The sequence below is a fragment of the Plasmodium vinckei genome, assembly GCF_900681995.1.
Source record: "Plasmodium vinckei vinckei genome assembly, chromosome: PVVCY_13".
Lineage (NCBI taxonomy): Eukaryota > Apicomplexa > Aconoidasida > Haemosporida > Plasmodiidae > Plasmodium > Plasmodium vinckei.
The window spans coordinates 1501156-1525750 of NC_051305.1; the positions used below are offsets into that span (position 1 = coordinate 1501156).

A 24595-nucleotide genomic window follows, 5' to 3' on the forward strand; every position below is an offset into this window, starting at 1 on the left:
TCACTCCATTCATTTTATTCATCTTATCAATTTTGTTTCTTCCTTTTAAATGTTTAAAAAAATATTTCAACATACATTTCTATAAGCATGCAATGATGTAAATATTATGTCATTAAATTGTTACACACTGTAAGGGGTTTTTAAAAAAATTGAAAAAAAATTGGAAAAAATTTGGAAAAAATTTGGAAAAAATTTTGAAATATATTTATATACTATAAAATAATGGAACACACATTACTGTTTTAAAATAAGCAATTGTAATTGTGCATGTTCTTATAAAAAAAATGTGTATAAATTTTAATAAAAATATATATTATTAGTATTTCTCAATGTTTATTTGTTTTTTGTCTTTTTTCCTGTCTATTCATTAAAATGTCTCAACAAAAAGGGGATGAAAAACGTGAAGAACAAAGTGATGATTACTTTAGTACAATATCAAACTACTTTTATAATTTAATTTATGGTACTTTCACTCTTCATTGTACATACGTATGTTTATATAATCACTTTTGTAGCATATACCGAATAAATTACAAATTAATAAATATTTTTTTTTTTTTTTTTTCAATGTAAAAGGTAATGAAAATAATCAAAGTTTAAAACCAGATTGTTTAGATCAAAATATTTATGACGACATTGTAGAAAAACATAAAAATAGTGTTCACCAAATTGTGTACAATTTAAAATTAAAGCGTGGATCGAATTTTAATGTGCCCACCAGATTTAGCATAAGCCAAGAAAATGAACAAGCACAAGGTGTGTCACTTCATATTATCCATGATCGTATATATACATATTGTAAAAAATTAACTTACATTTTTTATCACTTTTTTTGTTTAGGCTTGAAGGAGTTACCACATATGGAAAACAAAATTATAGACAACTTTAATAGTCAGCCAAATGAAGAAGACAACCCAGAAAGTTTGGGAGACAAATATGATCTGAAGAAGTCACATAAAAAGAAAAAATCCAAAAAAAAAAAAAAAAAAAAATTTAATATGCTTGCATCCGAAGCGGTTCAACCAAATAAGCCAAATGAAAATGAAGAAGAAAAGGAAAAAGAAACAAAAGAGATGAGTAGACAAAAACATTCAGAGCCAATAATATGTTATGAAGAAAATCAAATAAATCCTATCATACAAATTAGTGAAGAAGAAAAGAAGACACCAAAGGAAGAAGGAAACAACTTTGAGGATAAGCCAATCGATGAAATAAAAGAGAAGAGCAATGAAAATGTTCTAAGACATAATAAAAAAGAAAGGAAAAAAAAAAAACATAATAATTTTATTAACCTACCTAATAACAAGCTAACCAATTTGGATAATATAAATCAAAATAATCAGGAAATATTGAAAAAAACAAAATGTAATACAAATAAAAAAAATAATGACAACATGGCTATAAATTATATACTGGATAATAATAAAAAGTTTGTAAATATTAAAAGTAATAAAGAAAAAAAAGACGATGTTATAAAACTACCAAAAATTAATTTAATTTCTCATAATAAGTTTTTATCAAGTGAAGAAGAAAATGAAAAAAAAACATAATTATAAACAATAAGGTAAATTTTTTTTTTTTTTTTTTTAATTATAACATAATTTAACGAAAAAAAAAATATTCTCAAAATAATTCATGTTATTTTTTTTTCAATTAAAAATGTGTTTATGTTATTTTATATATTTAAGTGATATTTGATAAAAATGCTTAGAATATCTATTTTGTCCTCGTCTATAAACCTTTAAAAAAGTATATTAAAATAAAGCCATTTTTAAGAGTTAAGCGATAAAATAAAAAGCAGGTATATAAAATTCACATAAGAATGCCGGCTTGAAAAATAAACAGCTCGAACATATACAAATGCAATCTATATCTTTGAGATTTGTTTGCATATTTGATAAAAATGAATATTAAGACTTAACGTATTTAAAATTATTCGTGTTTTTACACATAAAAATATATTATATATAATCGGAAAATTGTAATATTACAAACAAGTCCCAACTTTTAAATAGAATGAATGTGTCATATACCCACTCAGAAAATTGGACTTATAATAATGAAATATTATTTCTTTTGATAAAACAAAATGATGAACAAATTTATTATATTTTAGAACAAAATAAAAATTTAATTAATTCAAAAGATGAAAATGGTTAAAAAGACATGCAAATATGTGTAAATATGCGTAAATATGTGTAAATATGTGTAAATATGCGTAAATATGCGTAAATATGTGTAAATATGCGTAAATATGTGTAAATATGCGTAAATATGCGTAAATATGTGTAAATATGCGTAAATATGTGTAAATATGTGTAAATATGCGTAAATATGTGTAAATATGCGTAAATATGTGTAAATATGTGTACATATGACAAAATATATAATATCTGTCTTTATATAAATATATAGAAACAACTGTGTAGCCAAATAATTGCACCATTCATTATTTTTCTCTTATTATTTATTTTGATTTCACAGGGAATACCCTACTTCATTGGGCAGTTTTTCTGAACAACGTTTACTTGGTCTATTACTTATTAGAAAACGGTAAAATGAATAAGAATGTACATATTTTCACTCCACAATAATACATGAAATATTGTCATAACCAAGTAAAGAAGCATATAATTCGATATGCACTTCTCCTATTACTCAAGCTAGCCAATGTGTTTACTAATATAATTTTTTTTTTCTTTTTTTTTTTTTTCATTCTTTTTTTTCTTCTGAAAAGGAGCGGATCCGAATATAAAATCGCACAATGATCAGACCCCACTTTTTTGGGCAGTTAGCTCAAATAACATTTTTATGATTTATTTATTGAAAAAATATAAATGCAATTTATATGAAGTAGATAATATGGGATATAACTGCTTAACAATAAGTGTCCAGTATAATTATTTGTTACCCTTTTTGTATTTAATTAATTTAGAATTGCCAATAACATATAAAGATTTTAACAACTGTTCTATTATTGATTGGGCAGCATATAATAATAATATATATTTTCTTCGCCTTTTTTCAATATTTATGAATAATTTATATTTAACTAATTTTGATAAGCCAGCTTATACATTACAAAAAGCAATCATTGGAAATGCTTTCGAAGCAGTTGTTTATTTAATCATAAACCGGCATCAAAATATTTATGACATATCAACGGATGACAAAGTAATAAATTATTAACACCCATTGATATATATATTTACTATTTGTGTTAAATCAAATTCATTCGAAAAAAAAGAGAGAAAATATATACCCATGCATATTCTGTATATTCATAAAATATGTTCATACTTTTTATTCATTTTAAGAAAAATCCTATTGAATTTATTGAAGAATATAAAGACAAAGTAGATCCAAGAATCTATAAATTTATTAAGTCTAAACAAATAGGAGAATTATGCAAACAAAACAAAAGATCAAATTTTGATGCCTTATATGAGCATAATGGATATATAGGCCCCTACATAATTAGAAAAAAAAAAAATGTACGTTATTCAATTTTTATTTTATATACCTAAATTTGTGTGTGCATATATATTTTTTCTTAGGGTTATAATCATATTATTATACACATATATACATTTTTATATTTCTCTTTTTGTCAGTTATCAATTATACAGAACATCCTGTTAAAATGCAGCCAAAATAAAGCTCTCATTATATATCCTCTTCTCGTTGTTCTGGCATATATTTATCTCAATATTGTTTACTACTTTTACGTAATAATGAAAACAGTACAATTATGTGTGCACAAATTTAATGAATGTCTTTTGCACGGGGATGATAAGAGATAATAGCCATGTGTATTAAATAATAAATAAATTTTTATAAAAAAAAAAATTAATGGCTAGTTGCATAGTTGTACATATTTTTTTTACACATTACAGACACGAGTACATACGAAAGATAAGAATATATTTTTAGATTTATTTCATCCCTTATTATTTGTCATTTATTATTTTGTCGTTTCAAGTAATCCAGGATATTTAGATGATTCAAAACTTGGAATATTTGACCCAAATAATGGAAATAATTCAAAAGAAAAGGAAGTAAAACAACAAAAAAAATATTTAAAGGATGGACATAATAATATGAATATAGAACAAGAAAATAGGGCTAAACAAAATTTAACATTTCAATATATTATAAAAAATATTGAAAAGGAAATAAAAACATATGAAACAAAATATAAATTAAATGAATTCAGTAATGGGATTAAATCGAAAAATATTTTTGAATTAAAAAATGATCTTAATATAAAATGGGAAATAAATAAATTTGAAATATCAGCATTTAATATTAATATGTTATGCCCAACTTGTTTCCTTTTTAAAAATCCAAGAACAAAACATTGTGCCCTTTGTGATAAATGTATTGATATATTTGATCATCATTGTATATTTACATTAAATTGTATGGGAATAGACAATGCGAGAATATTCCTTAGCTGGATATTATCAAATATTTTGTTTTCGCTATATAATTTATATTTTAATTTATTATTTATTATAAAAATAAAATTTAATTATCATAATATATATTTCTATATATGTCTATCTGTTTTAATAATTTCACTATTATTTATATATTTTATGGGAAATGTTTTTATAAGATCAGTTTTTAATATATTAGAGAATATCACATTAAATGAAAAAATTAAATTATATTCCTCAAAAAAATTTTTTACTTATGAATTAAAAATTGGAGAAAATAATGAGCCTGTTGTTGTAAGGAAATTTAAAAACCCATTTGACCGTGGTGTTTATAAGAATGTATTAAACTTTTTGACAAAATCAAAAGATAAATTAACTCAAAACCAAAAGAAATTTATTGAGATTGATGAAAATGTAAAAAGCGATAAAGTAAGACAGTTTGTAGAAGGGCTAAATAAAAAGCTGAGTCAATTTTATGCGAAACAAAATTAATGAAAAATACCAAAATGGTGATCCAATTAAAGGAAAATAAAATTATTAATAATCCAAATTGTGTAAATATGAAATTAATACACAGTATTTTTTTATTACATATTTATAATTATGCTTGTAACACTTTTATATATATCATTAATTCCATATGCTTACACACGAATATGTATAATATTTTTTTTTATGACCATGAAATAATTTTTATTCGATTATTTCCCAAAAGGTTCATTTTTTTATGACCAGGAATAATTTTTATTCGACTATTCCCACAATAACTCCTTTTTTTTATGAATTGATATAAAATCTTTAAAAAAAAATGAGAATAACAAATGAGGATTACAAAGATAAAAACGTCAAAAAATAAAATTACAAATAGTATAGAAATGGGAAAGGATATAGAGAATGAAAATAAATAATGTGAGTTGAAGGAACTTTTTTTATTTAAATATTCATTTTCAACTAATCCAATAACAAATAGTTGGTAATACATATACAATGATAAAAGGATAAACAATATGCTCAAAGTTTTATACATATAAAGATATGTTAAATAAACTTTATTCATTGATATAAAGGTTTTAGTTTTGTCTTTATTTTGTTTTTTTGGTATATTGATTAATTCTTTGTGAACTCCTGAATTAATATTTCCCTATTGTCGATTTGGTGTTTCTTCCATTGGAATTATACTATTTGATACTTCATTTTTTATGGCTAATTGAGAGGAAGAACTAACATTACTATTATCTGAGGTTGTCAAATTATTTCTATCAGTACTATTTTCAGTGTTGGTATTTGGTACCTCTTTGTCGGTCATAATCAGATTACTAAAGGTTGTAGATTCATTGTATATTTGATTTTGTTTATTATTTTTTTCGTCATAATTATCCATTATTATATCAGGTAAAATTAAAAAGTCATCAATGTCTTTATCGTAAAATTTATATGTATCATCATGTTTATGATATATATTTATACGTTTTTTATTTAATGAATTATTTTTATTAATTTTTTTTTTTATTTCTATATTTTTATCTGATGTATGGCTAAAAAAAGTATCACCCTTTTTATTATCAAATAAATGTATAGATGGGTTAATAGTTGAATTGGAATTATTTTCAATACAACCAGTGGTATCATCTTCAATATATGAGCTTATATCATTTTCACTATAAGAAGAATTATTTGTTTCAATTGCAGATGTTATATCTATTCTAATACATGTCGTTGTACATAAATTTTCTTTAGTAACTTGTACTCGGGTATATATATCTGTTAAACGGATAGGAGCACTTGAACAGCTATTTTCATAGTCAGATAAATTACTAATAGATGTATTGAGACTCTCTTCATTTTCAATTATATCTAAACTATCATTTAAAAGATAGTTTTGATCATCTTCTTTTACAGATATAATAAGGCTACTATCTGTGTTAGAATTGTTAGGCAGGACATTTACTTCGGCATTTGTCACAGTATCAATAATTAAAAAATTTGGTAATGTGTTCAAAGTTGCATCATTTTCATGATAAATTAATTGGGCTTTTTTTTCATTATTAAAGAAATGTCTCCATGTTCTTTCTAAAACTTTTAAAAAGGAATTTTCATCGATTTCATTTTTATAATTTATAAAATCATTTTCATTATTTATATTATTACTCCATCTTTTGCAACAATTTTTTAATTTAATTTTTTTTACAATGTCCTCATCATAGTACACATTTTCTTTTTCTTTTCTCATACCTTTAATGTAAAATTTACTTAAATATTCCATTTAAAATATAATACAAAAAAAATAATTCAAAAATAAAAAAGTTATTACAAAAAAAATTGCTTATTTTTATAAAGTTGTATAAATATGAAATATCAATGAAATGTTCTGGTCTCTTTGGAATGGAAAAAAATTCAAATAAAATTTATATGTTGTTATAGAATTGCACCTATTCAATTTTGTATAAAAATAAAAGGAAATTATTCCTATTTATATATTTTATGTATTTTTTATGATATTATTTTTTTTTTTATCTTTTCGGGTTCAGGTACATGTGCAACGTATCAACATGATGTATAGAAAACGTTTTAAACAAGCATGTGGGAAATAATTTATTTAAAAAATAATTTTCCCCTTATCCTTCCCATTATTTTCATATACATTTATTCACTTAATAATGCTTACAACAATTTAAATTCAAAAGGGTGACTAAGCTATATTAATGTTATTTTTTCTCTTAAAAAATTTGTAACATACATAATAGTGTATGCACATATATATAGGCATATGCGTACATACATTTATTTTATATTTTTTTATAACACCCGTCTAACCATGTATATATATATAAATGTTTTTGTTTGCAAACTATTCCAAAAAATAATAAAAATTATGAGCAGATATATTTTTTATTTGTTCTATTAAGAAAATATAATATCAAAAGAACAGATTGGAAAAGAGCTAGAATCAAGCATATGTAAATATGTCAAGATTGTATATATAAAAAGAATTCTATGTATGTAACTTTAGTTATATTTTTGGAGGAGGACTTATTTTCTTGTGTTTTTTTTTTTCACCTTTTTTAAATAGTACATAAACATATGTTCTATAAGATAATGTGTAAACTATTGAAAAACAATTTAAGCCATTTTTTTAAAAAATAATAAAAGGTATTATTTTATTCTTAATTTAAACTTTTTGTGCAGTACCATTTTTCATGTTTAAAATATAATTTTTATTTTTCCTATATGTATTTACATTTTTATTTCTACATAATATTTCCCCCTGTGTATAATAAGGTCATATATATACATACCTGTATAATATGGAGTTTAATAAATAATTTTTTTTATTTTATTTATATAAATTAAAAAATAATTTTGTTAATTTTTATTAATAGTGATAAAAGAAAGTGTAAACAAAATATTTATATACCATTTATAAAAAACAAAAAAGGGAAAAAGTAACTTTTCCTTTAATATATCCAAGCTTAAATATGTTAGTATAATTTATGGAATTCCTTTTTTAATCTTATTGTTTTTAAGGAATATTTATTATCATAATGAGAAATTATTATTTTATTTTTGACAATTTTTTAAATAGCTATCCTTTAAAATTAATTTGCAACAAATTTCGTTATGACAAGTTTTCAAAAACATTAATCAAAAATGTAATAAAAACTGGGACATTTTTCAGGACAATGCTACCAGTATTTATTCCCCTATCTATATATCAATATATAAGACAAGTACATTTAAATAATTAACTCAATCTCATAAAATATGCATATATATATATATGTGTGTGTGTGTATATTTATTTACTTTCACTCCTTACACACACATTTATTATTTTGTTTTCCTTACATGTTATTAGGTTGATATAGATCGATATACAGAAGAAATATTTTATGAATACTCAAAAAGTGACCATTTAAAAAGCTTTTATGATTCATCGACCAAGTATAAAAATATAAAAAACTGGAGGATACAACATGACTTATATTTAATTGATCAAGCTGTTAATTCATAGGATATCAATAAATATATTTTTTTACAAAAAATGAAAAATTATACTTTTTTAAATTCTTCATTTTTTATGTACTTTTATTCTTATGTTTTTCTTTTTTTGGTATTTAACTTTTTATATAAATTATAAATAAAAAATATATAGCTAAAATGGGCACATAATTTGAGTGCTTTCAAGCTGTACATACATACCCTATAAAATATGTAAACATAAATAAAAGGAAAATAATATAAAAAATAATAATTATTGTTACATATGATAAGAAATAATCATACATAGACTTATTGTATTGATATGTAGACGGCTTACAACCTATTGGTGTTATTTAAAATTATTCTTTTTTTTCAAACATTTGTTTACACACTTTTTTGTTGTTACTTATTAGTGAGAAAAAAACATAAATATAAGCATAACTTTTCGAGGGCACACTATTATTAAAATTTAATAAATAATTTATTTGTTTCAAAATGAAAAAAGGAATGCAAGTATATGTTCTAATTTATCTTATAATTTTTTTAGAGGGATATTTTTCTTTATCTCTATTTAGTACAAATGTTTTTCATAAAAATTGTAAAAAAAAAAATTAAAAAATAAATAATTTCACCTTAAAAAATAAAACCTGTGCTTTTATATTTCTCCATCTTTTCCTTCCTTTTTAATTTGCTATCAGTTACTAAAACTGTAGAAAGACACCTACGAGAAGATTATGGAGGTGATTAATATATGAATATATAATAAACAAATATGCTTATATCTTTACTTTTTAAGAGATAATATTCACTTATTTTTGTTTTTATATTTAAAATAGACAAGGATGTAGCCGTTTTTAGGTTCAACAAAAAATGACACTACATACGTGCATACATATAGATAAACTTATTACTGCCTTTTATAAAAATAATAAATTTATATGTACATGTTCAGGGAAATAATAAAGAATTACAAAAACGAGTAAGTATTTAAAAAATTATGTCCAAAAAATATGCCAAAAACTTTACAACAAAAACTATAAGTATAAATGATTTATTTTGAAATTAACAAAAGTTATTAAAAATAAACGTTATGAATTATTTGTCTTATTTATTTTTAATGAAAATAGTGATGTATTTTTGAGTCCATCCGACGAAGAAAAGTTAAAGGTAAAACAGGATCTATTTAATAGTAATGCATATGCAAATATACTGTTGTGCTGCTTATTTTTTTTTTACATTTTTTTGCATTTTTTAGATCTCCATGAGAAAGTACGCAGGGGATAGATTCATTCAAGAATATGATAGTTTGATGAATGAGGTAAGTTTTTCTTTTTATCCAACTATCTTAGTAATTTATCTCGATATATATATGTGCATATACATTCCTTCCAATTATTTCATAATATATATGTTTTTCTATCTTATTTTCTATGAATTGAAGAATTCGAATGATTCACAAAAAATACTAGCTAAGTCCATGATAAATTTAATCAAACAACAATTTATAAAATTGAAAGAAATTGAAACACAATATGTTACACCAAATTTTGAGGCATACAAGGAAATTACAAAACTAAAACCTTTAGCACAGGTTATATTCCATGAGAATTTTCTTCGACCCCATATATATTTATGACCGCTATTATGCTTATTAGGCAAAAATATACATAATTCCATATTAATACCCATTTAATAAGTCTTTTATTTTTTTCAATTTAACATATATATTATAATTTTGTTTAATTTAAGGAGCTAGACGCGGGTTAGAAAGGAAATAAAAAATATGCATATTCAGCTTAAAAAAGAGAAATAAATTAGCAAATATATACTATGCACTTACGTCTGTTTTATTCATTCATTTATTTATTTATTTATCTATCCATTTTTTGCTTATTATTTAAACAGATACTCCCTGTAATACCGAGGCGGAATGCAAAAAACTAGAGGTAATAATGAAAAAAAAAAATTTTATAATAATTAGCTAGCTATTTTTTTTCGCTATTTTAAAATTTTTTATTTAATAGAATATGATGAACATATGCACATATGTTCGAAGTGGAGCAGATTTTGCATATGACATTTTTTTAGTTACAACACATGTTGTGACTGTAATGATGGCTGTTTTATGTGCCTGTATTTTTATTGGACCTGTACATGTGTGTGCCTTAAAGAATTTCCCGGTAATAATATATATAAATATATGAACATTTTTTTTTATTACTGGTCATAATAAAATGCCATTTTTCCTGCACAAGCAATATTAATAATGAAATTTTTTAAAAAATGTATTATTATTTATTGCCCTTTTAAAAGAATGAATAGCGTAAATAATATTATTGTGAGAATTTCCTATTTTTCCATTATTTCATTTTAGCTTATTTCTCTACATTTTTTTTATATTTAGTACACATGCAAGTTGCCTTACCCTGTCTTTTCAACCCTCTTTATGGCTACATCCTCTGTTTGGGAAGTGGTAATTACATTGACCCATACTAAGACATACTTTTATATATATATTACAGTTTTTTAATATACCCATTTTACATGTATAAAAATATGCAATCTTCTTTCATAGGTAAAAGCTTCTACTGCTTTATGCAGAGTATATGGAGGTATTTAAAAAAAATTTCAAAAAAAAATTTCAAAAAAAAATTTCAAAAAAAATTTACATATAAATAAGCAAATTATTTTTATATCAAAATAAAAATTTCATATATTTATATATGGCTATTTTTCACTTTTTATATTACAGATTTATCAATAATGTCAAAAATGGCATGAAGTTGTAAATGCTTATTTTATTGTATCGTGATTGTACCATATCACTGTTTCAATTTTTTTTGGTGACCAATTAATAAGTTGTATTAAAAGATTAATCATTATTATTATTTTGTCTTTTTTTTTATTTTTCATTCCTTATATTATATCATTTTGACATTGCAAAAATCATCTTCTCAATTTCTATCACTGTATCATTACCTACATATCCAACTCCTTTTAACTTGGCAATTCCGAGTGCGGGTTTGAACAAAATTTGTTCTACTTCCATCACTAATGTATCACCTGAACAAGCAATAAATAATTAAAAATGTAACAAATTTAATAAATATATATATATGAAATATATATGTGAAATATATGATTGTCTGGTTCCGTTATTCCAACCTGGTTGAACGGGTTTCTTCCATTTTACTCCGTCTACTCCTGCAAAAAGAAATAAATTGTCTTTACTTTTATTCTCCTCATTTTTAAGACATAATATGCCACCTAATTGTGCTAAGGCTTCTATTTGTAAAACACCAGGCATAATTGGCTTTTGTGGAAAATGACCATTAAAAAATTGTTCGTTCATTGTAACATTTTTTATACCAATAATTTTTTTATTTGGTTGTATATATAATACTTTATCAACAAGTAGAAATGGATATCTATGGGGAAGTATATTTTTTATTTCATCTATATTAATTATTTCTGAATTTAAATTTGATACAATATTAGATGATATAATTTTTGCACTAATATTGTCATGATCCTTTTCAATATTATTTGTATATATTTTTATATTATCATTTTTATTTATCCCTTTGTTTGATTTTTTTAAATTATTTTTTTTATTAATATGTTCAAAGGATGGAAATAAAAAGTTGAAGGCTTTCTTTTTTACACCCAAGGACAACACTGGAAAAAGGACGTAAAGAAAAATTATAAAAAGTTTCATCATGTATTTTAAGAGATAAAATAAGTATATCACACATATGTATTAATTAGTGAAAATAATTTTTATTTTTTAACAAACTTGAGTTTGTAAATATATCAAAAAAATGGCAATCAAAATGAAATAAAATTATGGCATATATACTGGCCACTACTTTTGTTCGATTTTATTTGTTCGATTTTTTATTTTTACAAATTTTACATTACACCATATTCTATTTTTATTTTCTTAGTTTTTTTTGGATAAAAAATAAGCATAACAACATTACAATATTTCTATATAAGTGTGTAAATGCAAAATTTTATGTTACTATTATTTTTTAATAGTTTTGAGAGACGAAAAAAGCTTATAAAAAATGGCTATAAAGGAAAGACATACAATGTATAAAGTGTTTTAAAAAATTACTAACCAAAGATTTTATTTTTTTTTACAAGTTTGCAACATAAATGGAAAAAAAGTAAACATATTTTTCTCGGATTTTTCCCATTTAAATTGTTTGTATCTCTAAAATTATGTATATTTTTAAGGTTTAATTAGTGTAACAAAAGTTTTAAAATGTTTTATGTAATATATGTACATTAGTAATAACACGCGTATTAATAAGGATATATTGTTTGTTCGATTTCAATATTATTATATATGAAATTTATAGGTATAAATATATAATTATTATAAAAAAAAAAAAAAAAAATTATTCATCTTTCTCTACAGTTGTGACTTCAGACACATAAATACCGTCAAGAAACTTACGGATATCTTTATTTCTACATAAAACTGATTGATGTATTAAAGCAGCAGTTAAGGATACATTTTCAATGTCAGCTCCACTAACATATATTTCATCTTTAACACTTGGGGATTTTTCAATAAGTACACCTGGTAATGCCTTAACAAAACGTACTCTTTTTTCTCCTAAATAGTTTCTTATTTCAATTAGTTTATTATCATTGACAATATTTGAATTGATAGGAAAGTGAGCATGTACTAATCTCATTTTGTATAAAAACTTTTTAGTAACACCAGTAAACATATTTTTTAAGTGGGTACATACAGTTCTGATACAAGCCAATCTATCTGGTACACCAAACCACATAATTACTTTTATGTATTTTTTTAATTTGTTTAATCTGATGTCAACTGGTAAATGCCTAAAACTCTTTTTTAGTGTTCCATGTTTTCCTGTTACTGTTACTTTCCTTGAGTTTATTGCAACTTGAACTGTAAAGGAGAAGGGGAAATAATAAACAAATTAAAGATATATAATAAAAAATAATGGAAAATATATGCACTGATATATCTACAAATGGCTAATATGCTTTATGAAATTTATATGTACATATATATAAACGCTTGTTTAATTATTTCATCACATAATATAGCTATGCATTTGTATTTCTCTCGAAATTTTCAACATTTATAGTAGCGCGGCCAATGGCATTTTATTAAATATCCACCAACCATGCTTATAGATATACATATATATATACCCAGTTTATTTAAAGTGAAATATATAAAATTATATAGCATATAATGAAACATATAAATATGCAAATTTTTCTTTTTTGTTTTTTTGGTTTTATTTAGTTATCTTACCTCCTTCGGGAATTGTAATTTTTTGTGATGATACTATGGTTTTCATTTTTAAAAAAAAAATAATTAAAAAAAATATATAATTTTAATCTTAAGGCTTTTTTATTATTTTTTTAATTTTTTTGTAAATTTTAAAAAATAATTATTTTCCTTTATTTTTCTTCCTATTATTATTGATCTTTAATAATGGTAAATTTATTTAATGTATATAAAATAATTTCATTTTTTTCCTTTTTCCATAAATAATAAATATAATGTTTTTATATATAGTAGTTTTTTATGTGCGCTCAATAAATACTATATGTAATATATACATACAACATATTATTATATATATTTTCATTATTATTTTATTTTTATTTTTTGTCACTCTTTGATGGTAAAATAAGTTACCCATATATAATAAATGTCACATAAATTGCTAAGCACTATATATTATTTCATATATAAATATGTATCATATATATAGTAGATAGCATAAAGCCGGTTCGTTCCTTCAAATATAAAATTTATATACCTTCTACAAATTTATAAATGTAATATAATACATAAAGCATATAAATATATAATTATAAACTACGGGTTTAAGCACCTTTTTCCTTATTAGTATATATATTATTTTTTATAGATTTTTTCCAGGCTTTTTTTATGGGCCCACCATAATTTCATTATAATAATAAGGGTAAAATTATAAATTAACGATGAAAATGTGTTTTTTGTTTTTTTAATGAAAATATGGAAAAATTAAAAGAAATAACAAGAAAATTTATACATTTTTTATACATTAATATTTCTCTATATATTTATTGAAATTTTTAAAAGTATAAAAAAATAGCCTAAAAAATTAACCTCTTTAATCACTACATATAAATTATTATAAGCCTAGTAGTAAAATAGGGAATAAATTATTTTTTAATATATATAATTGTGGAAATTATTAAATTTATGAATTAATATGGAATTATATTTTATTTTTATTAAAAATTTATTGAAAAAATAAACGATAGTCATGCTTAAATAGTTATATATATATGTGTTTTATTTACTTGTGGTTCCACTGTTTCTCTATATCTCTTAAAAATGTATATTACAACCAAAACAATATTTACCAAACCTATGAGCATATTATTAGTTATCTTTAAAATGGTTTAAACTTATTTCCGTATCAATCCAATGTATGTATTGTGCATATTAAATATGGCTATATTTCGTGCATGTATATTTTGGACAGTAAACCATAATACAACTATAATATGGTGAATATGCAATAGTTATAAATAAATAGAATTTATTTTATATGTTTTTTCTTTTTAATGTTATTATAATTGTGAAAACAAAAAAGGGTAAATGCAAAAATAAAGTAACAGTATAGCAAAGGAAAAGGCGAAAAAATATGTATGAAAAAATCAAACAAAAAAAATATTAAAAAGTTAAAAATTTAATGTTCAACAAAAGGAAACCGACAGTGTATATTCTTGGGTCATATGTGTTGTTGTTACAATTTTTTTATTTTCTATTATTTGCAATTTCTTTCTTTTTATTCTAACTCTTTTTTAATAATAGTGCATTAAAAACGATGAGAGAAAAAAAAAGAAAAGAATTGTACAAAATAGAAAATCAAAAAATAATACAACAAACTTAGAATTAAAGCACATACTTCACATTATAACATTCTTATAGCCCTTACAAGTTTTCATTAAACGTAGAAATTTATATGGGCAAACAAAAAATATGCATTATACATGCATATATACATACGGTTTTTTTCTTGGGAAGAATTATTTTATATATTTAATTTTTAAAATATTTATGAAAGAAAATAATTAAATATTAAGCAAATAATTTTTGTTTCACTATTTTATATTATTGTAGATATGTACAAATCTACATATATTTTTGCACACAGTCAGGGATGTCTATATCAACTTTGAAAACTTTATCATATATAAATTGAGCAACCTGATCTTTATTTTTCTTAAACAAATCTTTATATTTTTTTATTTCATCTTTTGTGTTTTGTTCAATTTTAGTTACAATCTCATCTTCAGCAGTAGATTTCTGAACAATTGGATAATGAAAAAGGGAAAAATGAGTACATGCATGTATGTATGTATATATATATATTTATATTTACATGATTATTCATTGTGCACACAAAATATGCACAGTTCATATTTTTTATTTGGTTATTTTTTATTTGGCTATTTTTTCTAGCTATATTACTTCTTTATGTCCTTTAGTTATACGTTCCTTTTCTTTGGCTCGAAAGATTTTCAACTCCTCCGTTGCTGTTGCTTCAGCTTCTTTTAGCATTTTTGCCCGCACTGATAATACCAAAAAAGAAAAAGAAAAAAAAAATTATTAAAATATTCTTGCTGTTCATAAAAATAATAGAATTTAATAAAAAATTGGTCATAATTTTTTATTATATATATTTTGGCTATTCAAAATGGGGGGAAAATAATATTAACTTATAAAAAAAAAGTCTTACCATCTTTTGCCTTTTTAATTACTAGATCAGCTTCTTCTTCAGCTTTTAATAATTGTTGTATTAAAACATTGGATCCTTTGTTTTGTGCCATTTTCTTAGTATTTATATAATATGCGATATTTGTATTTATTTATATATTTTCTTAATTATTTTATTAGTATTTCTCATATTTTTTTTTTTGTAATGCTATTATATTTAAAAAGAAACCTTTTATATGATAAAACAAAATTCACTTTATATTGACATATTTCTATGCTATATATTTTTATTTTCTATATTTATATATGTATTATTATATTTTTTAAAAATCGGGAAAATAATGGATTTTTTCATATGAGCTCATATATGCATTCATATTAATTGCCTATGAGGGCAATTTTCTTTACTATTATTATTTTTCCCTTTACCCGTTATTTTAAAGCATACAAATAATAAATATGCACGAATATGTATAGTAATATTTAAGTATATTATGCAATGTGAATTTTCAGGATATATGATCACAATTTTTTTAAAACTTACAAGCCATATATATTAAAATAAAAGTAGGTTTTGCATACATACAATTTTTGTGAATAAATACGATTAGCTAATATAGATAATATGGTAAACTATCAAAAACAAAAAATAAAATAGTACTATAGTAAAAAAAAATATTTCGGTTTGTGGTAAATTTTAGGCAGTAGAATGCTATTGTTAATGGGAGGTGTTTAAGAATACTTTATATTTATTTCATTCATTTTATTACTATGTAATATTAAATATATATTTTTTTTTTCTTTATTTTTTTCGTTTTGGCTTTAAAAGAGAATAAAATATGTGCATTTTAAAAATAACATTTTAATCTGTATATGTAATAGGACTATAAATATTTCTAGTGTGTTAAAAAGAAAAAAAAATATATATGCAAAGTATTAGTAAATATAATTACTCGACTTAAGAGAAAAAATGCACGCCATACACTATTCTTGTTACTAAATACACCTTTGATGGACATTAAAAATCTATTATTATTCATTTTGACAATTTTTTTATTATAAAAACTATAATGGAATTTTCAACCCGCTTTAATAATAAATACAAGGACACAGTTCTTTAAATTTTTAATTATATACATAACATTTATTATATGTAAAAATACATTTATAATTTTTTACTTTTTTTATTGCACGTCTTAAGTTATAAATCTACAAAATTGAAGAAAAAGAAAGAGAGAAAAAAAAACAAAACATGTACACACAAATGTGATATAATATATATATGTACTATATATGCATATGCAATTTTTTCTTGTGCTTGTTTTATCAAGCTATATTAATTTAATTAAGACAAGTTGTATTTAGGTATTTTTCTCTTTTTTTTAGTAACTAATGAAATGGTTGGAAAGTGATAGTATATATATGTTGAGTTTGCTTAATTAATAATTTGTCTTTTTTTCTCAACCCCATTACCGACTTTTAATTTATATACTCTTTGTATTAATCATGAGTAGTATATTCTCAACTAACTAAAAAATACGTACACACATACATATATATTTACCTGCCCTGGTTTTGTAATACCGTCGCGCTAAACATATAGGGAGAGAGATAAAATAGTGATATAATATATATATTGTCAATTGAGCTTCATGCATTTAAGATTATATTATTATAGAGTTAAAGCATTTCAATAAAAATAATACCTAAATTTCAAGATGGACGGTCTCGAAAATGATATAAAAGAAAATAAAAATGAAGAGTTAAAGAAAACTACGAACAAGAAAATAGACAAAAATCTCGAAAAATTAAAAAAAAATAAAAAAGAGGGTACTAACAGTGAAATAAATAAAAACAATGAGATGATTAAAATTGTTCGTGGGTGTCAAAATGATGATAATATTTTTGATTTTATCAATGTAGAATACAAAAAAAAATATATAACAAAGAGAATAAATAATATTAATGAAAATACAAACGAAACAAATTTAGAACAAAAAAAAAGTGAGTATATTTTTTTTGAGTCAATAAACTCATATGAATTAAAAAAGTATAAAACAAGCGACATTATATTTAATTTGTTAGTTGATATTACAAAAAATAATATGGAAAATTTATATAATGAAAGTAATTTTTTAAATAAAGGATGGTCTAATTTGAAAAAGCAAAAAGAATTTATGAGTAATAAATGTAAGCTTATATTAGGTTTTAAAAATCTAGCTAAAAATGACGAAAAAAATGTAGCTAAAAATGAAGAAAAAAATGACGGAAAAAATATGAACAAATCAGGTAAAAATGATACTAATGACAATATAAATAGCGAAAAAGACGATAATTGTCCTGAAAATAATATTAACAAACAAGGTGAAATAAACTTCATAAATGTGTTAAAAAGTAATAATCCGGAAAAAGTAGAAGAATATTTAAAAAATAATAAATTAGTTTGTTTTGTCCATTATAGAATAATTCCTGATTATTATCCATATGAAAAAAATATTATTTGCTATTTATATGAAATTCAAATAATTCCAGATTTTAAAGGTGTAGGTATAGGTAGCCATTTAATAAATATGTTAGAAAGTTTATGCAAAATTATTAAAATAAATAAAATTTTATGTACGGTTTTAAAAAATAATATTAATGCTGTAGCATTTTATAAAAAAAAATGTTTATTTGAAATGGATGAAAATTCACCAGACAATTTTGATACAGATGATTCAAAACCTTGTGAATATGAAATTTTAAAAAAAGAAATAATTTTATGAAAATTTTAACCTTTTCATTTATAAATAAACTTTAGTATTGAACTTTTAAAGTTGTAGATTTTTTTGTCCTCACCCTATGGTTTGTTATTTAGGGTGTTACCATTGTTATATTTATTACACTATTTTTTTTAATTTATGAAATTATTTTTCGTTATACATTTTTATTTTTTAAAAATATTTAAAAAAATTTTTTTTTGTAAGTTTCTTTTGTAACACTATTATCCTATATATGTATATGTAATGCATATATAAATATCAAAAAATAAACTTAAATGCACTCTAATTATTGTTTCTAAAAATGTGAATTATTCTACTATTGACATTGTATGTCTCTAAAAAACGTATGTATTAATGTATTATGCATATGCACACACACATATGGAATTTTTATTATTTATAATATTCCTATTTTGTTTGCTACTTCCAATGCATCATGATCTTTGGATAATCGGACATATGCCTTCTTATCTCCATTTAATCTATAAATAATACAATTATAAATAAATATATATAGGAATTATAAAATGATATAATTTTTTATAACATGAACAATATAGTATTAACAAAAATAATTTTTTATCTTTTTACTCACCTATTAAGAACATTGACTTTAGCACATTTAATATCGAACAAGGATTTAACAGATTTTTTTATTTTTCTTTTGTCAGCTCTTTTGTCACAGATAAAAACAAGGGTGTTTATTTCTTCGATTTTTTTCATTGCTTTTTCTGAGGTTAAAGGGTATTTTATGATGCCATATTTATCTAAAGTCTTTTTGTAACATGACTTGAGGATTTTAGGGCATTTGGGATTTTTCTTTAATCTCAAAGTTCTTGGTCTGTGAAAAAAAAATAGATGAAAAATAAAAATTATAAAATTGGAAAAATAGATAATAAGAATCTAGTTCATAAAGCTTTGTAATTGTTATAGCACAAAATTTACATGCATAGTACATATAAATATCAATGCCATTTTTTTAATTTTAAAACATAGAATGTGTATTGTATCTTTATATAACCTTTTAAAACGAATAGAAGTTGTTATCTTTTGCATTTTGCTTGAATTTTTATTTATTGATTTTTTAACAACACTTTTTCCTTTGTTCATTCCTTTTTTTTTATTAGCTTTATCATTTGCTCCTTTGGCATTGGTATTATTTTTTGCGTTAGCTCCCTTATTATCTCCAGCGTTTTCTATAGAATAAAAAAAATAAATAAAATAATTAATTTTTTTGAAATATGTACTATATAGCTATCTACAAGCACAGTTTATAATATTAATCTTGAAGTAAATAAGGTCACATTCAAGATCTACCATATCTATGTATATACGTCATATTAATACTCATTTTAGAAATAAAACAGTAAATGCATAATATGTATAAAATATATATATATATATTCTTATTATGATATTTTATATATTATAAACTTATGGAAATTGTAAAATATATTTTTTTGCCATTCGATATTTTTGCTTTTATTTTTCTTACTTTTTTCGTTAGTTGCTTTCACCATTTTGAATAATAATTATAAAAAGTTTTAAAGATTAATTTTGTTATGTAATATTATTGTATTATATAATTTAAAAAATAAAAAAACAAAATTTGTTTTCCTTATAAATACCAAACTTTTGTATTTTACGTAATTTCTTTACTAATACAATTTATTTGATGTTTTATTTATTAATTTATTTTCCTTAAATATTTATAAAAAAAAAAATGAAAGGGAATTTTTTACATACATACTATATATATAGTATTAATAGGAAATTCCTTGTAGCAATACAAATTTAAATATATTTCAAATTAAGCTTAGCTTATAATTATAATAGATAAAAAAAATATATTGTATATATTAATACCAAATATATACCTAATTTGGGGTATGGATTATTTATTATTTTAAAAATTTTTTTTTAATACACCCACAATAGGAAAACCCCAAAGGCCCTACTTTTTTCACTTTTTTTTATTTGACTGTAAGTCATTTCAAGCTCCGATTAAATTTTATTATAATCTCATAATATATATAAAGGTACAAAAATAATATTTATACATAACATAATATAATAAACAAATGGCAAATTCTTCATATATATATGCAATGCTGAAATGCATAGTTTGCAGCACTATTTTATGTATGCCCCAAATGCCATACTAAATAAATATGCATAATAAATATGTATAAAAATATATTATTATACTGCTATAATTTTTTGCCTAACAAAATATGTTATGAAAATTATCCAATCCCACAAAAAAATATTTTAATTTATATTTTTCCCCTCTTTATATAAAAAAATAAGGATTTTTTTAAATATTATTTTATTTTTCTGTTTTTTTTATTTTTCCGTTTTTTTTATTTTTTGTTATTCCTTTTCAGTATTTCTTTAAAAAGTGTGATAGGGGGTTTTTATGAGGTTTAAAAAAAGAGTAGTAGTAGTAGTGAAAACAACAGGAATAACTTATAAATAAATAATGCATAAACATATTATTGTAAAATTGGGGTATTATAGGATTGTATTGAAATTATAATAATATTAATATAAATAGTAAAATAATAATAATAAAGCATAATTATAAAATTGGGAAAAATTTAAGGAGACACTGGTGGCACATTATATACAGTAATTCTGTATATATTATAAATTATCATATTTATTACCGTTACTTTACTGTATTTTCGATTTTACTTTTTCTATATCTTTAATTTTATTGTGATAAGTGTTCTTAATAACATATTATGGTAACTTTTAAATAAATGCATATATTGGGGAGTTTTACCTGTACAAGCAATATTTTTATTAGTGTTGTTTTTTTTTTCTTGAAACACCAATTTCATTAGTACAATTATTTTAACTGTTTCATTTTTTTATTATAATTTATAAAGGTATATAACTATATGTGTATAATCTTTAAAGGTGCGCTTTATATATACACACCTATTTGTTCTTTACTTTCAATTTCGCTTTGTGCCATATTTATGTATAGTTACATTTAGGCTTGAAAAGTAGCAATTTTAATTTTTTACCATTTTGTTAATAAAAATGTGATAAAAAATGGTTATTTGTATTTATTATTATTATTATTACTTATTATTCTATACAAAGAAAAGAGAAAATAAATATAAATTAAAAGAAAAAGTAAAAATATTTTGAAGCATACAATATTATGAATAATTAAAGATACTTGTGTGTTAAGAAAATACATCATTTTTTATTTTTTTATATTTTTCTTTTATTCATATTATTTATTTTGTTATGATTTTTCTTTGTATTCTTCTTTTGCAATATAATCAGTATTTTTTCTCATGATAATATTCATTTTTTTCATTTATTGTCCTTTTGGTTTTCGACCTTGCTGTTCATGTAATAATTAATAAAGCTAATTAAAAAAAAAAAAAAATTTTCATATACTAAAATTTATATATATTTAAATTCTTCAAAAATAATATATAATATGTTAGGAGAAAAATTGGAGAAAATATATTACATAAATTACATTTTTTTGATATGTATCCATACTTTGTAAATATTTTAATATGTGTGATTTCTTATTATTGTGAAAATGTTTATGTTTGTTTAAATTTCGTCTAATTATGAAATATTATTGCCTCCTAACAATGATATAACTTACCTAATATCTTCTTGATCTATATGTAAATATATGTAGCTATATCGTATGTATATACGACTTTCGTGCTAGCCAATTTGTAAAAAAAAATTTGTAAAAAAAAAAAATAGCTAACTAGCTAAACACTTAGAAAGTGATGAAAGATGAATGAAAGTTAAAAAATAAAAAGAAAATAATGAGGTTTTCTAAGTTATATAAATTTATTACTTATTTTATAATAATAAATATTTTAGTTCAAGCAAATAGTGAAGATGTATTAAATAAAAATAATGGAAAGAATGAAGAAATATACAAATATAAATTATATGGTGATATTGATCAATATGCATATTATTTTATGGATATAAATATAGGAACACCAGGACAAAAAATTTCACTAATAGTAGACACAGGATCTTCTTCATTAAGTTTCCCTTGTTCAGAATGTAAAGATTGTGGGATACATATGGAAAATCCCTTTAATTTAAATAATTCATCAACATCGTCAATTTTATATTGTAATGATAATAATAATTGTCCATATAATTTAAAATGTCCCAAAGGAAGGTGTGAATATTTACAATCTTATTGTGAAGGATCTCGAATTAACGGTTTTTATTTTACGGATCTTGTAAAACTCGAATCGTATAATAACCCTAACAATGGGAACCTAATTTTTAAGAAACATATGGGATGTCATATGCATGAAGAAGGATTATTTTTACAACAACATGCGACAGGAGTATTGGGATTAAGCTTAACAAAACCAAAAGGTGTTCCAACTTTTATTGATTTATTATTTAAAAATTCACCTAAACTAGATAAGGTATTTTCATTATGTATTTCTGAACATGGAGGAGAACTTATTATAGGTGGGTATAGCAAAGATTATGTTATCAAAGACATTTTAAATGATGAAAAAAGAGATAAAATTGGGCATAATAAGAATGAAAATATAAATTCGGTTGATAAATCTGTGGAAATAAATAAAAACAAATCGATTGTAGATGATATTCTTTGGGAAGCTATAACTAAGAAATATTATTACTATATAAAAGTTGAAGGATTTGAATTATTTGGTACAACTTTTTCTCATAATAACACAAGTATGGAGATGCTAGTCGATTCAGGTAGTACCTTTACACATTTACCTGAGGACTTATATAATAGTTTAAATTTTTTTTTTGATTTATTATGTATACATAATATGAACAATCATATTGATATAGAGAAAAGATTAAAAATAACAAACGAAACAATAAACAAACATATTTTATATTTCGATGATTTTAAATCAACATTAAAAAATATAATAAGTAGTGAAAATATGTGTGTAAAAATAGCTGACAATGTACAATGTTGGAGATATTTAAAACATTTACCAAATATATATATTAAGCTATCTAATAATACTAAATTATTATGGAAACCCAGTTCTTATTTATATAAAAAAGAATCATTTTGGTGTAAAGGGTTAGAAAAACAAGTAAATAATAAACCTATCTTGGGATTAAGTTTTTTTAAAAATAAACAAATTATATTTGATCTTAAAAATAATAAAATTGGTTTTATTGAATCAAATTGTCCATCTAATCCGATTAGCACAAGACCAAGAACTTTTAATGAATATAATATAAAAGAAAACTATTTATACAAGCACTCATATTTTACCTTATATGGCTTGTCCATAATTATTGCATTAACATTTATACTTTATATTATTTTATACATTAAAAAATTCATGTATAGTTATTATAACCCGTTGCGCGTAGAAAATACATCGTCTGAATAAACGAATGTATAAAAATAAATAAAAATATAAATGCATATTTTTGTAGCTTTTTTGGTGTGCTAGCCAAAATGACAATTTTTGTTGGTCGTAATGTTGTGTATATACACTTGTATTTTTTTTTTTTTTTTCACAATATTACCAATTGTTGTTTTTATATTTTGTCGTTATTCCACAATTGTATTATTGTTTTGTATTTTCATTTTTTTCTTTTTTTGTAACTAAAGTGAC

The 24595-nt window shown here is 22.2% G+C and overlaps 11 protein-coding genes across 11 annotated transcripts; 6 read left to right on the top strand and 5 right to left on the bottom strand.

Annotated features, from left to right (window-relative positions):
- Window positions 1–372: 372 nt before the first annotated feature.
- On the top strand, window positions 373–1550 carry PVVCY_1304030 (conserved Plasmodium protein, unknown function; the record flags this gene model as incomplete). The annotated part of the gene is made up of 3 exons (XM_008624075.1): window positions 373–463; window positions 577–756; window positions 841–1550. The coding sequence occupies 3 exons, from the start codon at window positions 373–375 to the stop codon at window positions 1548–1550; spliced, it is 981 nt and encodes a 326-aa protein (XP_008622297.1).
- A 466-nt stretch (window positions 1551–2016) lies between these two features.
- Window positions 2017–4934, top strand: PVVCY_1304040 (palmitoyltransferase DHHC5, putative; the record flags this gene model as incomplete). The annotated part of the gene is made up of 6 exons (XM_008624076.1): window positions 2017–2155; window positions 2485–2553; window positions 2738–3174; window positions 3318–3494; window positions 3615–3728; window positions 3897–4934. 6 exons carry the CDS (start codon window positions 2017–2019, stop codon window positions 4932–4934), a joined length of 1974 nt encoding a protein of 657 aa, XP_008622298.1.
- A 649-nt stretch (window positions 4935–5583) lies between these two features.
- PVVCY_1304050 (conserved Plasmodium protein, unknown function) lies at window positions 5584–6705 on the bottom strand (the record flags this gene model as incomplete). The annotated part of the gene is made up of 1 exon (XM_008624077.1): window positions 5584–6705. The coding sequence occupies one exon, from the start codon at window positions 6703–6705 to the stop codon at window positions 5584–5586; it is 1122 nt and encodes a 373-aa protein (XP_008622299.1).
- Window positions 6706–7984: 1279 nt separating this feature from the next.
- On the top strand, window positions 7985–8454 carry PVVCY_1304060 (conserved Plasmodium protein, unknown function; the record flags this gene model as incomplete). The annotated part of the gene is made up of 2 exons (XM_008624078.1): window positions 7985–8170; window positions 8299–8454. The coding sequence occupies 2 exons, from the start codon at window positions 7985–7987 to the stop codon at window positions 8452–8454; spliced, it is 342 nt and encodes a 113-aa protein (XP_008622300.1).
- Window positions 8455–8918: 464 nt separating this feature from the next.
- PVVCY_1304070 (conserved Plasmodium protein, unknown function) lies at window positions 8919–11204 on the top strand (the record flags this gene model as incomplete). The annotated part of the gene is made up of 13 exons (XM_008624079.2): window positions 8919–9021; window positions 9122–9163; window positions 9260–9281; window positions 9376–9402; window positions 9551–9590; window positions 9679–9741; window positions 9865–10014; window positions 10173–10185; window positions 10329–10369; window positions 10448–10603; window positions 10828–10896; window positions 10999–11035; window positions 11176–11204. 13 exons carry the CDS (start codon window positions 8919–8921, stop codon window positions 11202–11204), a joined length of 792 nt encoding a protein of 263 aa, XP_008622301.2.
- Window positions 11205–11349: 145 nt separating this feature from the next.
- Window positions 11350–12144, bottom strand: PVVCY_1304080 (beta-hydroxyacyl-ACP dehydratase, putative; the record flags this gene model as incomplete). Its single annotated transcript, XM_008624080.2, has 2 exons — window positions 11350–11486; window positions 11589–12144. 2 exons carry the CDS (start codon window positions 12142–12144, stop codon window positions 11350–11352), a joined length of 693 nt encoding a protein of 230 aa, XP_008622302.2.
- Window positions 12145–12829: 685 nt separating this feature from the next.
- On the bottom strand, window positions 12830–13777 carry PVVCY_1304090 (60S ribosomal protein L6, putative; the record flags this gene model as incomplete). Its single annotated transcript, XM_008624081.1, has 2 exons — window positions 12830–13356; window positions 13732–13777. The coding sequence occupies 2 exons, from the start codon at window positions 13775–13777 to the stop codon at window positions 12830–12832; spliced, it is 573 nt and encodes a 190-aa protein (XP_008622303.1).
- A 1835-nt stretch (window positions 13778–15612) lies between these two features.
- Window positions 15613–16310, bottom strand: PVVCY_1304100 (V-type proton ATPase subunit G, putative; the record flags this gene model as incomplete). The annotated part of the gene is made up of 3 exons (XM_008624082.1): window positions 15613–15786; window positions 15952–16052; window positions 16220–16310. The coding sequence occupies 3 exons, from the start codon at window positions 16308–16310 to the stop codon at window positions 15613–15615; spliced, it is 366 nt and encodes a 121-aa protein (XP_008622304.1).
- Window positions 16311–17915: 1605 nt separating this feature from the next.
- PVVCY_1304110 (acetyltransferase, GNAT family, putative) lies at window positions 17916–18962 on the top strand (the record flags this gene model as incomplete). The annotated part of the gene is made up of 1 exon (XM_008624083.1): window positions 17916–18962. The coding sequence occupies one exon, from the start codon at window positions 17916–17918 to the stop codon at window positions 18960–18962; it is 1047 nt and encodes a 348-aa protein (XP_008622305.1).
- Window positions 18963–19356: 394 nt separating this feature from the next.
- On the bottom strand, window positions 19357–20479 carry PVVCY_1304120 (60S ribosomal protein L23, putative; the record flags this gene model as incomplete). Its single annotated transcript, XM_008624084.1, has 4 exons — window positions 19357–19441; window positions 19555–19800; window positions 19981–20155; window positions 20455–20479. 4 exons carry the CDS (start codon window positions 20477–20479, stop codon window positions 19357–19359), a joined length of 531 nt encoding a protein of 176 aa, XP_008622306.1.
- A 2292-nt stretch (window positions 20480–22771) lies between these two features.
- On the top strand, window positions 22772–24367 carry PVVCY_1304130 (plasmepsin V, putative; the record flags this gene model as incomplete). The annotated part of the gene is made up of 1 exon (XM_008624085.1): window positions 22772–24367. One exon carries the CDS (start codon window positions 22772–22774, stop codon window positions 24365–24367), a length of 1596 nt encoding a protein of 531 aa, XP_008622307.1.
- Between the last annotated feature and the right edge of the window lie 228 nt (window positions 24368–24595).